The sequence below is a fragment of the Cebidichthys violaceus genome, unplaced genomic scaffold (genome assembly GCF_023349555.1).
Source record: "Cebidichthys violaceus isolate CVI_PGR_0920_01 unplaced genomic scaffold, fCebVio1.0.p SCAF_16, whole genome shotgun sequence".
In the NCBI taxonomy this organism is placed as follows: domain Eukaryota; kingdom Metazoa; phylum Chordata; class Actinopteri; order Perciformes; family Stichaeidae; genus Cebidichthys; species Cebidichthys violaceus.
The window spans coordinates 15,283,274-15,296,454 of record NW_027176329.1 but is presented as its reverse complement, the minus strand read 5'-3'; the positions used below and the strand labels follow the sequence as shown (position 1 = coordinate 15,296,454).

The following is a 13,181-nucleotide window of genomic DNA, read 5'->3' as shown; positions in this document are numbered from 1 at the left end:
ACATAACGTCAAAACCTCCTCACATTCTGTTGGTGATTGATCATTCGAAAGGATCATTTTCTTGAATGCTTTAAACTGAAATTCTGGCAAGATTTCACACATTACATGTTTGAACCAAGATTGTTTTCTGTGGCAACTGGCGACTGAGGTGCTTTGCATCATCCATCGCCTGCAACATGTTGCTCCTGGCGTCTGGGACAGAGACATTTTGGTTATTTTTGACATCCATCACCAGCCGAGAGTTCGAGACCATGAAAAACCTTACGACAGCAGGGGAAGAGAGACAACCGATGAGCCAAATCTGAGACTTTTTGAGCGAGCGTGGTAACAAAGGGGAGTGAAAACATTAACTCCTGCTGTCTTGGTTGGAAAAAAGTAACAGCTGCATAACATAACAGACATATATGATGATCTAAACCTCCTGGAACTTAACTCAGGATGAGATCAGAGTCAAGTCGGGGGTCTCAGACTGAACAGCAAACACACATCCTCCAGAAAATCCACACTGACACGCTTCAGTTGTTCCATGGTGGAGGTCCGTTGTCTGGCTGCCATGCTGAATTCCTGCCTAATGTGATTAACTTGGTGGCGGTTTAGTCTGTGTCAGTGTTTGATGCCTAAAAATAAGCGTCCGTTGTGTCTTTTCATGCGTTCGCTGAAAGGTGCATTGTTTCAAGTTCGGACGGCCTTTTTCTTTCTCTGCTGTTGCCAGTAATAAACGTATTAAGAAACACTTTCTGTCAGAGCAAAAAAAAAAAGAAGAAAACCTGCGTCTGTCAGTCATTATGCATGCTGCTTCCCCCCCTCCCCCGCTCACCCATTCACTGCTGCATTCCTCACATTCCTCCGTTCAACAGAGGCCAGAAAAGAGAGAGAGAGAGAGAGAGAGAGAGAGAGAGAGAGAGAGACAGAGCGAGAGAGAGAGAGAGAGAGAAAAGAAGATAAAAAAGTAGACGATAAGTAGAAGAACGTGGGTGTTTGGGGAAATGATTAGTGGGCTTGTGAAAACCACTATTGAGGACAAGGCCCCCCCTTTAACCCCTCCTAACACACACACACTCACACACAGCCTCTCCATTACCCCATACGGGATTGTCTTTGATGACAAAAGGAGGGCGACCGTTATGACGTATGTTTCCGTGCATCACTTTCACTGGCACAAAGTTCAGCAGTTCAGCGTTTGATGCCAAACGCCATCTGTGATCTGATGACTGCAACTTATACATTTAAAAATGTTTTATGGATGCAGACCTCAGGTAGGTCAAGTATTCTGTATCATGGTTGGTGGAGATTTAACTATCACAAACATTTCTTAAGAAGCAGGAAATTATAAGCTTCTTGGAAACTTTTTTTTTTCAACATCATTCCTCCAGAGGCAATTTGAGCCTGCTGACGCTGTCGCTTTGGCACAAGCCAAACCACCGATCAGTTAATGAAGTGAGTAACGTAATGATGCTACAACTTAGCTTTTTAGCTGACACTTTCATCCACAGTGACTTCAACTGCGTGAGTAAGTTGTGACTTATTCGTTGAACCTGCTCATAAAAATTTCCATTCATGCAACTAGTTCACAGCGGTGAAAGTGATAGTAGGAAAAGTACCACCAGTTTAACTGTTGACTGCCACTGTAAAATATTAACTGTCTATACATTTCTAAGTGTCAAAATAAGTTATTAAGGCAACAAAAACACTTAGTTAGATTTAGGAAAAACATCACGGTTGGGCTTAAAATAACTATGTCAACGAAGTAAGAACGTAAAAATGTAACATGTCACGTCACGATGCTAAAGAGGTTAGCGTAGTTACTGCAATAGCATCAATTACTTCAAAACTGGAGAGGATTTCTTCATAGAAAGAAGAGCAAGAACATGACACTGAAGTCAAGTTTTTTTTTTTTTAAAGTGCCTGCCCTTTTTCGAAAAGTTTCCAATGGCAGCTTATGAGATGTTTCTCTGTCATAAAACATCCAAGTCAGCGAACAGGCTAGGCGACATACAGCATATTGGAAAAAAAGCTCATCCTGGCTCTAGGGAACATCCATCTTGTCAGGCTTCAAGTAATGAGTTTGGGCTCAGTTAAGCCAAAGCACGGACCAATCAGCGTCCTGTTAGCAGCTAACGGCAGCTATGGCCGTGGCTTAGACGTGTGTGTGGGTGTGTGTGTGTGTGTGTGTGTGTGTATGTGTGTGTGTCGCAACCAGGCAGAAACCTCTGGTTCAGAAAAGTGAAGCCAATACTGTAGCGCCTTAAAGCGGCATTCTCTCTAATGTCCAGCAGGGGGCGACTCCTCTGGTTGTATAGAAGTCTAGTCTAAAATTACTCTACTTCTCTCTTGATTCCCTCAGTAAACATTATAAACATGAGTTTATGGTCTCAGTCTCTAGTTTCAAGTCTTCTTCAATACAGCATGATGTTCATTTAGTAAATTATGGTCCATTTAGAGTCAAACAGACCATAAAGCAGGGGATGCTTTAGGGCGGGGCTTACTGTGATTGTAATTATTTAGTCTACCCTCATTGATAAAAATGTGGTGGACAAACGTGTAATCATAACGCAACACAACGCAACAGCAGCTGTACAAATTGGCAGCCGAGAGCAGGAGACAGCGTAACACTCTGCTGAACTGTTGGTGTTGAGAAAACAAAGTTACTCTTCCACCTCTGGAAATAACTTTGATAGCTTTTAAGACGTTTTAATGAAAATCCTACCGGTAAGACATTTGGGGTTTTTTTAAACTCTGAAAATCTATCTTTTGAGAATCGGACAGCGATTAGCTGCCGGAGGTAAAAACACATGTTTACCCAGGTCATCCCATATCATCTCAACAGTTGTGTCAGTGAGTCTGCAAAGCATTTGTGTAAAAGCAAATTGTTCAGGGCAAATTTTACCTTTTGAGATTTCAATATTCACCACATTCAAAAGGTGACGGAGATATGTCAAAGCATCATCGGAAAATGACTAAATGTGCTACTTCTTGCTAAACTAAAGGAAAGGTGATCGTGTGGAAATAAGAGTAACATATTGGTCATTGACTTCTTATTGGCTGAAACTTCATTTAAAACTCCATAAAGCCTCCAAAATTGAGCCGCAGATCCAGGTGATAATTGTTCACATTGTCATTGATACATTTTTAGTCTAACAATATTGATTATAGCCACTTTCATCAGGTTTCAAACTAAAACAGGTAGATGATTGAAAGAGAGTGAATGATTCAGAGATGACTTTCACTGAGGGGAACTGGCGCAATAACCCTTTGACGAGGGAAATCTCAACTGCAGAATTTCACAGGTAACCTAAATTTCCAGAAAACAGGGATTAATAATTAATGCCATTTTCTTGTTTTTCTCTCTTTGGCAAGAATGTTGTCGAGCCAGGAATTCCTAAAATGTAGAAACGTGTTAAAATACACAGTAATTGAGTAAAAAAAAAAAACGGAAGCAAGTCATAAAATTCTATTGTTGAGTTTTAGTTCCTCTTATCCAGGTTTGGTTAATTAATTGCATCGCTGACAGGAAGCCACACTGGGAGTGGCCCAGTACGACCCACAGACGTGTTACTGGTGGAGCAGCTGGGGTTCAAGAGCACATTCATTGTGGTTGAGAGTATTTCTCCTGACAGTGACAGGCGGAAGGAGGCCTTTGTTTACTTTAGTTTATCATCTTTCCTGCATTTATTATTAATGGACTGTGCTGCCGGGATGTCGTCACGTCATCTACACGCTTGACTTTTCCCTTTTTTCCCCCTTTCAGTTGCATGATTTTCTGTTTGAATTAGCAGAAGAATGTACACATGAGAAGGCAATTTGGACATGAGATGAGAGGTTTCAATGTACACAACTCTATTTATCATATAAATAAATGATTTTTCTTCTCTTCTTTTCACTTTCTGCCTCGTCAAGTTTTCATTGTATTTCCTTCTCTGGCATCTGACGCTGTTTTTATGTGTGAACAAGAGACAAAAGAAGAAAGTGAGGTGATGACATCAGGGAACAGAGGGAGGAGGGGGAGGAAAGAGAGAGAATTGCTCAATTTAATATTTTCAGATTCTGCTGTTTTATTTTATTTATGATTGACTTCATTCGGAATCACCTCAATAGACAAAGACATTGGGAGTTTTTTGGGTTTTTTTCAGATGAGGGGGGTTAGAGGATGGGGGGGGGGGGGGAGCTGTCCAGCGTGGGCGTCGATGCTCAAATGGCGACGTTGGCTGATGACTCAGGTGATGTGTCATGCTGCTATGCTATAAAAGGGAACTTTTACATTTTGTCCACACACACAATAACACACACACACACGCGTACAGTACACACACTGGACTGGAGAAGGAGGTTTGTTTACTACAGCAGCAGCAGAAAAGATGAAATGTAAGTTTGTTTATACTTTACTTTTAGAGAGTGAATTTAGATGCGTGTATGTGTGTGTGTGTGTGTGTGTGTGTGTGTGTGTGTGTGTGTGTGTGTGTGTGTGTGTGGAGGGGGGGGGGGTGGTCTTTACTCTTACTTTTAGAGTCAGTTTGATGAGAGAGAGAGTTTGTGAATGAATGAATGAATGAGTGTGTGACCTGTGTGGCTGAAACAGAAGGTTTAGTTTTTAAATGTGATTGAATTTCATTTAACTTTCACAAAGTGTTGGGTGTCAGGTTTTGGCAGTGACTGTGTGTGTTTGTGTGTTTGTGTGTTGGGGGGTTTCCCTGAGTGCTTTGAACTTGCATCAGCAGCAGCATCATCAGACTTAATGTACTAAAACAGTAAAACATCTTTTCTTGAAGATTTATTTTATTTCAACTCTATTCTCAAAGTTAAAGCCATACTCTCAGCAGTTTGTTGTTACTTTATATGGCCGATGCTCACTAATGGCCCACTAATGAAAGTATTGCAATATTTATATAATTGCAGTATTATGAACTGGGCTGTGACGACATACCCCGAAAAAAATAATAATACTGTATAGCAGTTTTTCTCTATTGTAAACACACAAAACAAATTGGAACTATGCACACAATTCTGAAAATGTGAAGCTCAAGTATCAACAAAATTACACTGTCATAATTGTCTTTCAAATAGAAAGTCTAAATCAACCAGGTCTGAAATCTAAAGGATTGACACTAAATTATCCACAATATTTGTGTATTTGCACACAATATTTGTGATAGTCGTTGTGTCAGATTAGGAGCTCATAGAGTGACAGCTCCAGCGAGGAATGATTGTGTGTGTAAACGCATTTTTTATGAATGAAAAGTTGTAATCGCTGACCAGTGGAGGTCTTCTCTCACAGTCACAGGTGTTCCACTGACTTTGAGATTACATAACACTCGGGTCAAGTCAAAGGCAATGCCGATTACTACCTAATTACTAAAACCTGCTGACTCGTAAAACAACAGCAAGAGTCATTAAACACCGAGTGTGTGTGTGTGTGTGTGTGTGTGTGTGTGTGTGTGAAGGTGTGTGCGTCTGAGAGAGGTGACACACATGAGTCAGGTAGGCAGACGATGATGTCATCATGCGCATCACTTACTGTAATGTAATCTGCACACTCACTGTATTAGGACGGATCATGGATGTATCAAGAGGAAGGGGTCAGTGGTGACGACAGTTTGCCCCAGTGGCCAACTGCGGTACTGCAACTGTGAAAACGAAATTGTTTTTAAACACTTCCTGGTTGATGTCACACTGTCTGCGTCAAGCTTGATGATGTGTGAGGAAACAGGACACTGCAACGTGTGTAAACTGCACACAGCAACACACACACACACACACACACACACACACACAATCATTAAACAGATATATGCATTTCTTATGTTATTATTGATCACTATTTTCTGAAACAGGTTTTTTTTTTCCTTAATTCTAGGGAGTTAAGGTTAAACTTGAAAATAGATTTTTGGGGCTTTATCCATTTTTAGTAAAGTTGCTACGTTCATGAGTTAGCTGCCGCAAAGCTCAGAATTCACACACTGTGTTGTCAGAAAATAGCACTCAGAAACTAAACAATTAGCTGTGATAGATGTTGTGCAAAGTCCATCTAGTTATTTACTGGATGATAAAGGTGTCAGTTCTCGGTGAACATTTTGGATTTGAAGCTTCGCTGAACACATCAACAGGGAAGTCTTTATGACAGTGTGCCCTGCAGCCTCCTGCATTTCCAAATATATATAATCACTTTACTTGCAAACATGCCAAAACATGATCCAGATCATCTGATATGAGGATATCACAGATGTCTTCTGTGTTGCTGTTGACAGGTGAAAAAAAAACAACCATCTGGTGTTCTCCCAACCTTCAGCTTTTCGGGAAGAAACACAATAAGTGCAGCAGAATCAATCCGTCAGTTATTATAACCATATAAAGTCGTTATATGTAAGTCCAATATTCACTCTTCTTTTTAGCTCTGTTTTTGGTCTTCACCACGTTCACCAGCTAGTCGCTAACTTTGTCCGTCTGATGTTTGGTGCTGGGCAGGAAGTGGACAGTGTTTTGTCTTTTTGTTTGCTGCTGCTGCTGGAAACATCAATACGATTCAACTAAAATATAAAAAAGTCAGTGTGTGGCATTTCAAGGGATCTATTAGCAGAAATGGAATACTCATATGTATGTATAAGAATTGTTGTGTTTTTTTGTTAGCTTAGAATGAGTCCTTCATAACCACATAGGGTGAGGTATGTTTCTACAGCAGCCCAGAATGGACAAACCAAACACTAGAGAGAGCCTTTTACATTAGTCACAGGCAGGAGTAAGTGTAGGTGTATTCCGTATGTTGCCACGTGCAACCGCACTGCAAGATGCCACCAAATCCTACAAACTGTCCCTATAAGGTTGCAAGTTGTAAAACCAAAAGCTAAAAGGCACTAAAATCTCTTTAGAACTGCAAAGTTAGGCGATAATTTGCCGTGTATTCGTCTACTACGAGCGACACCTTTCGCATTACACACAATCATTTGATCCAATATTAAAATAGTGATCAGTGCCACTTAACGTTTATCTCAAATAACGTGTAATAATTCTGACGTTTCAAAGTTTGTAGAGCTTTCTCAAACCATGGAAATGAGCGTACCGCACCACGTGGATGTTTGCCCGTAAGTCAAACATTGCACTCGTGGTTTGCCAGTTCCTTGAAAGTAAAAAAGCTTTCTTTGGTTTTATCGGTTGGTTTCGGAGGAAGTTGGCACTTCCTGCCCGGTCGCCGCTCTCAACTGTTCTGAAGTTCATCAGAAGTCATAAAGTCATAAAAAAAAAGGCCCCGGCTGAGGAAATGAGGCGTTCACTGTGTCAGACAGAAGACTGACACGAAGTGGAACGGAAGTGTGTGTGTGTGTGTGTGTGTGTATGTGTGTGTGTGTGTGTGTGTGTGTGTGAGGCGCAGCATGCGTGTGTTGGTGTTCCGTGTGTGCTGACGAAATGATCTGCTAAATGCATCAAAGACGGACTATTCACTCTGCTTCTCAAGCAGTTCTGCCGTGAGCTGTAATGCTGTCACAGCTGTTTGCTCTGCCAAATACGTGACTGTACACAACACTGCCGGGGGATGTTTTTCTAGTATGACAGAGGCTTTTTGCTGATGTCTTCTTTAGAAAGAATTTCCAAGAGCCTTATGATGCTGTTTCAGATTTCCTGTTTACGCTGACAATGAACTGACCTGACCTGTTACCGGACTTGGAGAAATTCTGCCGTAACTGATATTTAATGGAGCGTTTTGGCAGGAAGCTGTAAGTGCACTGATTCACTGGCCAGTTGTGGATGCTTGAGACTTGAGTGAGCATCTGTTTGTTGTCATTTAGGCCTTGAATGGGATTATGTGTTTCTAACATTACTTCGCTTTGAAGGGCAGAACTCATCTTATTGGTGCAGTTGTTCGGGCAGAATCCAGGAGGAGTGAAAGGTCCCACTTTTAGATGTTTCCTCCAATCAACTCACCTGAGATCCCCTCAACTGTCTGTCAAACAGACGAGTCATTTTGGGCTGGAAGTCGATGTCGTAACTCACAGTGGGACAGATATGGTACAATATTGTATGTTTGCTCTCTTTAATTAAGAGTCAGGACATTCCCATAATCCAGATCTTGGAATAAGATCCAGACGTGTGTTTTTTAATTCATGAAAGATAATTTTGCAGCTGTTCTTGTTTCCTGTTTGCAGCTCTCTGCAGCTGCATATGAGCCTGACCAGGAATAAAGAAGGGGAAAAACCCACAAAAAAAACATTTACAGTAACATATTTTTGTTTTTAAAGCAGGATGTTTTATGATTAAGTGTGAGGACGCTTCAGTATGCTTGTTGTGCACAGATGTTAAGATGCTTTAGGTTTTCATTAAATAACACCCTGTTTTTAATACTATTTACTGTCAGCAATACACATTCAGTGTATTTACGTTCTGTCATTTGCTCTTTAGTTCTCATTGTTAGTCCACGTTGAATTCACTTTTATCCAACCAAGGGATTCAAAGGAAACGATGCATGTATGTAATGCAACATTACTGTTTTAATTGTATTTTATGGCATAAGATCTGAGCTACAAAAGGCAGATTGCACACAAATCTGCTGCTGAAGATACATTTAATTATTTAAATATGTATTGAAGTTGTGTCTTCTGTCTTGCTTGTTTTTAAGACAAATCTGCATGAGTGTGACACATTTTTAAGACTTTTATAACTTATGATATTAAAAAAATATATGTTGTAAACTATTTAATAAAAAAAAAAACTGTAGTTCTTAAATAAAAAACGACTAAGCATAAAACCGCATCAAACTGCAAAAGGAGGATTTTGAATAGAAACAATGAAGGATTTTACATAAAAGCAAAAACAAAATGAAATCTGAAGACTTGATTGTTTTACTGAACAGATACAAATGCATGAAAAGCTCCAAAGTTGACTTTGATCGTTTGTGTGTACTGGACCCCCCCCCTCCCTGTGACCTCTGACCTGAAAGTAACTGCCGTCTGAATGACCGTAAAAGTGTTTAAAGTGCACCGAGTGAGACGCTCATTACAAAGTGGATGTTTTCCCTTTAAAGAGTGCAGCCTGAGGCGTCGACACGATGACGTCACCTCATAGATTAATCTGAGTCAGACTGCACCACCAGCTCCTTTCTCCTTTTCCACCAGGAGGCCCAGAGCAGACGGACGGACGGGGGGCGGGGGGGGCAGCCCACAGCATACCTCACATTCCTTCACCCTGATCCAACACTCACGGACAGTTCACTTCTTTGTTGCCCCGAGTTATGGGATTTCTCAAGTTGCAAAAACCAGCGGGTAGATTTACAGACGTGCGCTGTCTTGATTGAAGTGTTGCTTCCTTGTATAGAGATCGTCACTGATTAAAACAGCTTAAGAGACCAAGACAAAGCAAACCAAAGAGGATTTGGGGGAATTATTCACTCTCAGACTGATTGAAAGAGACGACAGCTGATGATTCCTCTCTGTGTATTTGTCAAACGCAGGGTGAGGTGTTCATTCCATTCATTCCTGACAGATTACACAGAAAGCATTGCTGCTATCCACATTCATCCATTTATCCTTTAATTCATTTATTGGACAGGGACAGTACAAAGGTTTAGACGTGTTACGTTTAGATGAAGTGCAACAGATGCACTGTTGAGGTTTTCCAGCCAAAGCAAATTTGCAGACCGTGTTCCTGGTTAGGCTTTTAAGACATAAAAACACATAATGCAACATCACACGTTAAAATAATTTTAAATGTATTGCATATGTGTGCACGTGGATATGTTCCCTAATTCATAGCAGTATAGGCGCATGTCCATAATTTGCGTGTGTGTCCATACACATCTTCATGAGTACGAATGATGTATGTTGAACTGGCTCAAATGACTATGTAGTGTGGAAGATGTGGCTCATAGTGATGAAGCCATGTAGGATTATAACTGGAGTCTGAAGTTCGCTACAGCTTTATGGAGCTTTTTAAGCGTCTCTCAGCTCATTGTTTTAGTTTTATAGGCCGCAACTTCTGCTCCATTAACCTCCTTCAATCAAACAAACAGCAGACGGACACAGTTAGCAACTAGCTAACAGGTGGACATAGTTGAGCATTTTGTTGCCCACGAGTTGGCGGAGGCCAAATACGAAGCTAAAAGTAGAGTGAATAATAGACTTTTACTCATCAGGTGGTATGAAACACGACTATATTCACATCCATTCACCCATTTTGAGCAGTTTAATGCTGACTTTTTTTTCCGGCTGAGACGCAAGACCTCATTTCCCAGAAGTAAAAATTTCCAGTCCGCAGAAATCTGTTTCCTCGTCTCACACTCACACACTTTCAGCCACCGAATATGCTAACAGTAAATCAGAGTCTGACCTATTTTGGTCACTAAACCTTTGTTCACACCGCAGAACTTTAATCTCTGAACTCATGCTCTTATGATTGTTTTGATATAACTGTATAACAGAATATAACAGTGGCAGTGATGCTGAAATGGAATAATTTAGTTTGTATGAAAATTTGAATATCTCTCTTCATGCAAATCACGTGCCTTTTTAACTGTGAAACAAGCTGCAGGGGCACTTGGGAAGAGTCAATGTTATGTCCACATAAAGTTCTTGTTATTGCGACTAACAGGCTCAGATTCTTATTGTAAGTGTCTGACAAAATGATGGAAAGAACCCTAAAGAGAAATAAAAGATTTTTCTTTACCGTTTTCTTAATCCGATCTTTTCTTAAGTCCCGCTCAAAGAGAAGTCTCGTTCTGAATATCTGTACGCTGTGGCTCAAATAAATAAGGGCGTCAATTGACTTCAAAGACCTCATCCTTATTGTCAAAACCATCTAAATATTCAGCTAATGCATTGAAAATATTTTAGAAAACACTAAGGCACGCTTTCTGTACTCCAACGCAACAAACTCTGCCCGGCCGAGGCTTGCAATGTTTCCACCGTTGTCTTCCGGCAACACATAACCTTGTGAGATTTTGGAGCGAGAGCCGCTTATAAATACAGTCTCAGCATGTCTGTGGCAAAAACAAGTGTTTTTCGGGGTAGTAAAGTGACGGTGATTTCAGAAATTGTTGTCCCCATCAGTCAGTTCGACACAAAAACTTGAGAAAAAAGGGACCAGGTTCACAAATACTGAAGTTACCCTTTAAGAAAATAAATGAAATATACAAAAATACAAACAAATGAAGAAAATATCTTCTCCACTACATACACAATAATGTTAATACACAATAATTACAGAAAACGCAAGCAAATACAGAAACATGTCACTAACAGTCTTTTTTTTTTTGAATCTCTTCTTGTCTTTTTAGTGATTCATGACTCCACCCACTGTCTCCTCCACCTGCTGCTATTGGCTGAGCTGTTTGTCCATTCATCATCTCGTCCCACCCACAGTTCTCCACTCTGTGTGATGTTTAAATCAATGATCCATCAGGTGGACAGCTTGATGAACATATTAAAAAAACTCCATAACTTGGTAAGTATCTTTACTGTATACTGCCTGGATGAGCAGTAATTAATGATTCATTTAAATATATATATATATATATATATATATTTTTACCTCTTATGCGGTTTATGCGTCTTTAAGTTTCCCATCAGGGATAAAAACAACAACTTTTATTTTGTCAGAAAAAATGTACATTTTAATAGTTGATGTATCATGCGTTAGTGTACAAAATAAATATACTAACTTCAAGTTTGCACTTAAAAACAAACAGTCAACCAAACAGATTAGTTGGTTGATAGAAAACACACGTAAACAGACACATTTACATGTTTTTATTAATGATTTTGTACGTATATTTTATTAGAAATGATTATTCCTCCATTCAAACACAAGGCAGTCAGAGGACAATCAGTGAAAGATCCATAAAAGACCGACAAAAAGGAGAATATATGTGTTTTTAATGCAGCCTTTTTAGTCATGTAAATTATTGATTTAAGGTTTCTCACATTCTTTTAAGGTGTTTCAAATTGCAGCTGTTCTGTTGTCAAATGTTCTGTTTTTTTAAAGCAACCTTCATTTCTCATCATGTTCCCAACAGACAGATGATGAACGCATGAACTTTGAAGCTGTGGAATATCGGCTGGGCGGTCTTCCTCATTTACAACACACCGCGGCCAATTTCAACTCATTGAAGGTAATGTTTCTGGACTCAAGGCCTTCAGTTATGTCAGGAGAGAACTTAAACAGCAGATTTATATTTCCTCTCTCTGTGTATTTCATGTCTCCACAGCTGAACGAGTCACTCCCCCAGCTCTTCCTGTACACTCGGTCCTTCAGGCTGCATGTTGATTGGTTGAAAACAGCCAAAGAAAACGTCAGTTTGTCCTCCCAGTCAGCTGAGGGCGCCAGCTCTCACCTCCTGCAGCTGTCCAACCTCTTAAGTGCATCTCTTCACCAGGTGAGAGGACCAGCATGGTGGTTTGGTTCATTTACATGGACTATATGGACGACAATTCACCCCAAAAAAATAAAGCTAAAATTGAAAGAGAAATGGTAAATAAAGTACATTTTACTTGAGTTATAATCAGGGATTAAAAAAAGTGAGATTATATAATGTGATAAACAAATGTCAGTGAACAGAAAGTCAAATTAGAAAATGAATGAAATGCTTGAAATTGCTTTATCAGACAGAAAGGGAAAACACAGAACAAGACACATGGAATAACTTTAACAGAATTGCTAATGAGCAAATTATTAACAAAAAGATATGAAATGAAAAGGTAAAAATCATTACACCTACAGAACACTATTTAATTGTGATAACGCTGAAATATCAATGTAGACTCTTGAAAAATAAGACCAGAACCTTAAAATTCAATAAGCATCATCATATTAATATTTTCATGAAAATTGGCTCATTAATAACATCACATGTAGAGTGGATCAGCATCAGTTAAATTCACAGTGAAAAAGAATAAAGTAGGAGAGTAATGAGAAAACAACGATAAAAATAGAAAAAAAACATATTTAACCGGTTGAAGGTAAAATCAAACAGATTCGGTTTGACTTCCAAGCTGCTTCCTAAACCTCTAAACTGTAATAATTCGTTCTGTCTTTAGATCGCTGAAGAGGTTCCTCAGCCACCGTCTCCCTCCCTCCCTGTCGTGTCCACAGCCTTCGACGTCCTCCAGTTCTCCGTTGAGATCTCTGAACGGTTACAAGTCTTTTGTAACTGGTCAAAAAGAGTGTTGTCGCATCTGAGACGCTCCTGCTGCCCTCGACGTTAA

At 39.8% G+C, this 13,181-nt stretch overlaps 1 protein-coding gene across 1 annotated transcript; it reads left to right on the top strand.

Moving 5' to 3' along the window:
• Positions 1-4,301: 4,301 nt before the first annotated feature.
• LOC137872980 (uncharacterized) lies at positions 4,302-13,181 on the top strand. Its single transcript, XM_068711511.1, has 5 exons — positions 4,302-4,362; positions 11,255-11,421; positions 11,993-12,088; positions 12,185-12,352; positions 13,014-13,181. The coding sequence occupies exons 1-5, from the start codon at positions 4,356-4,358 to the stop codon at positions 13,179-13,181; spliced, it is 606 nt and encodes a 201-aa protein (XP_068567612.1). The 5' UTR covers positions 4,302-4,355.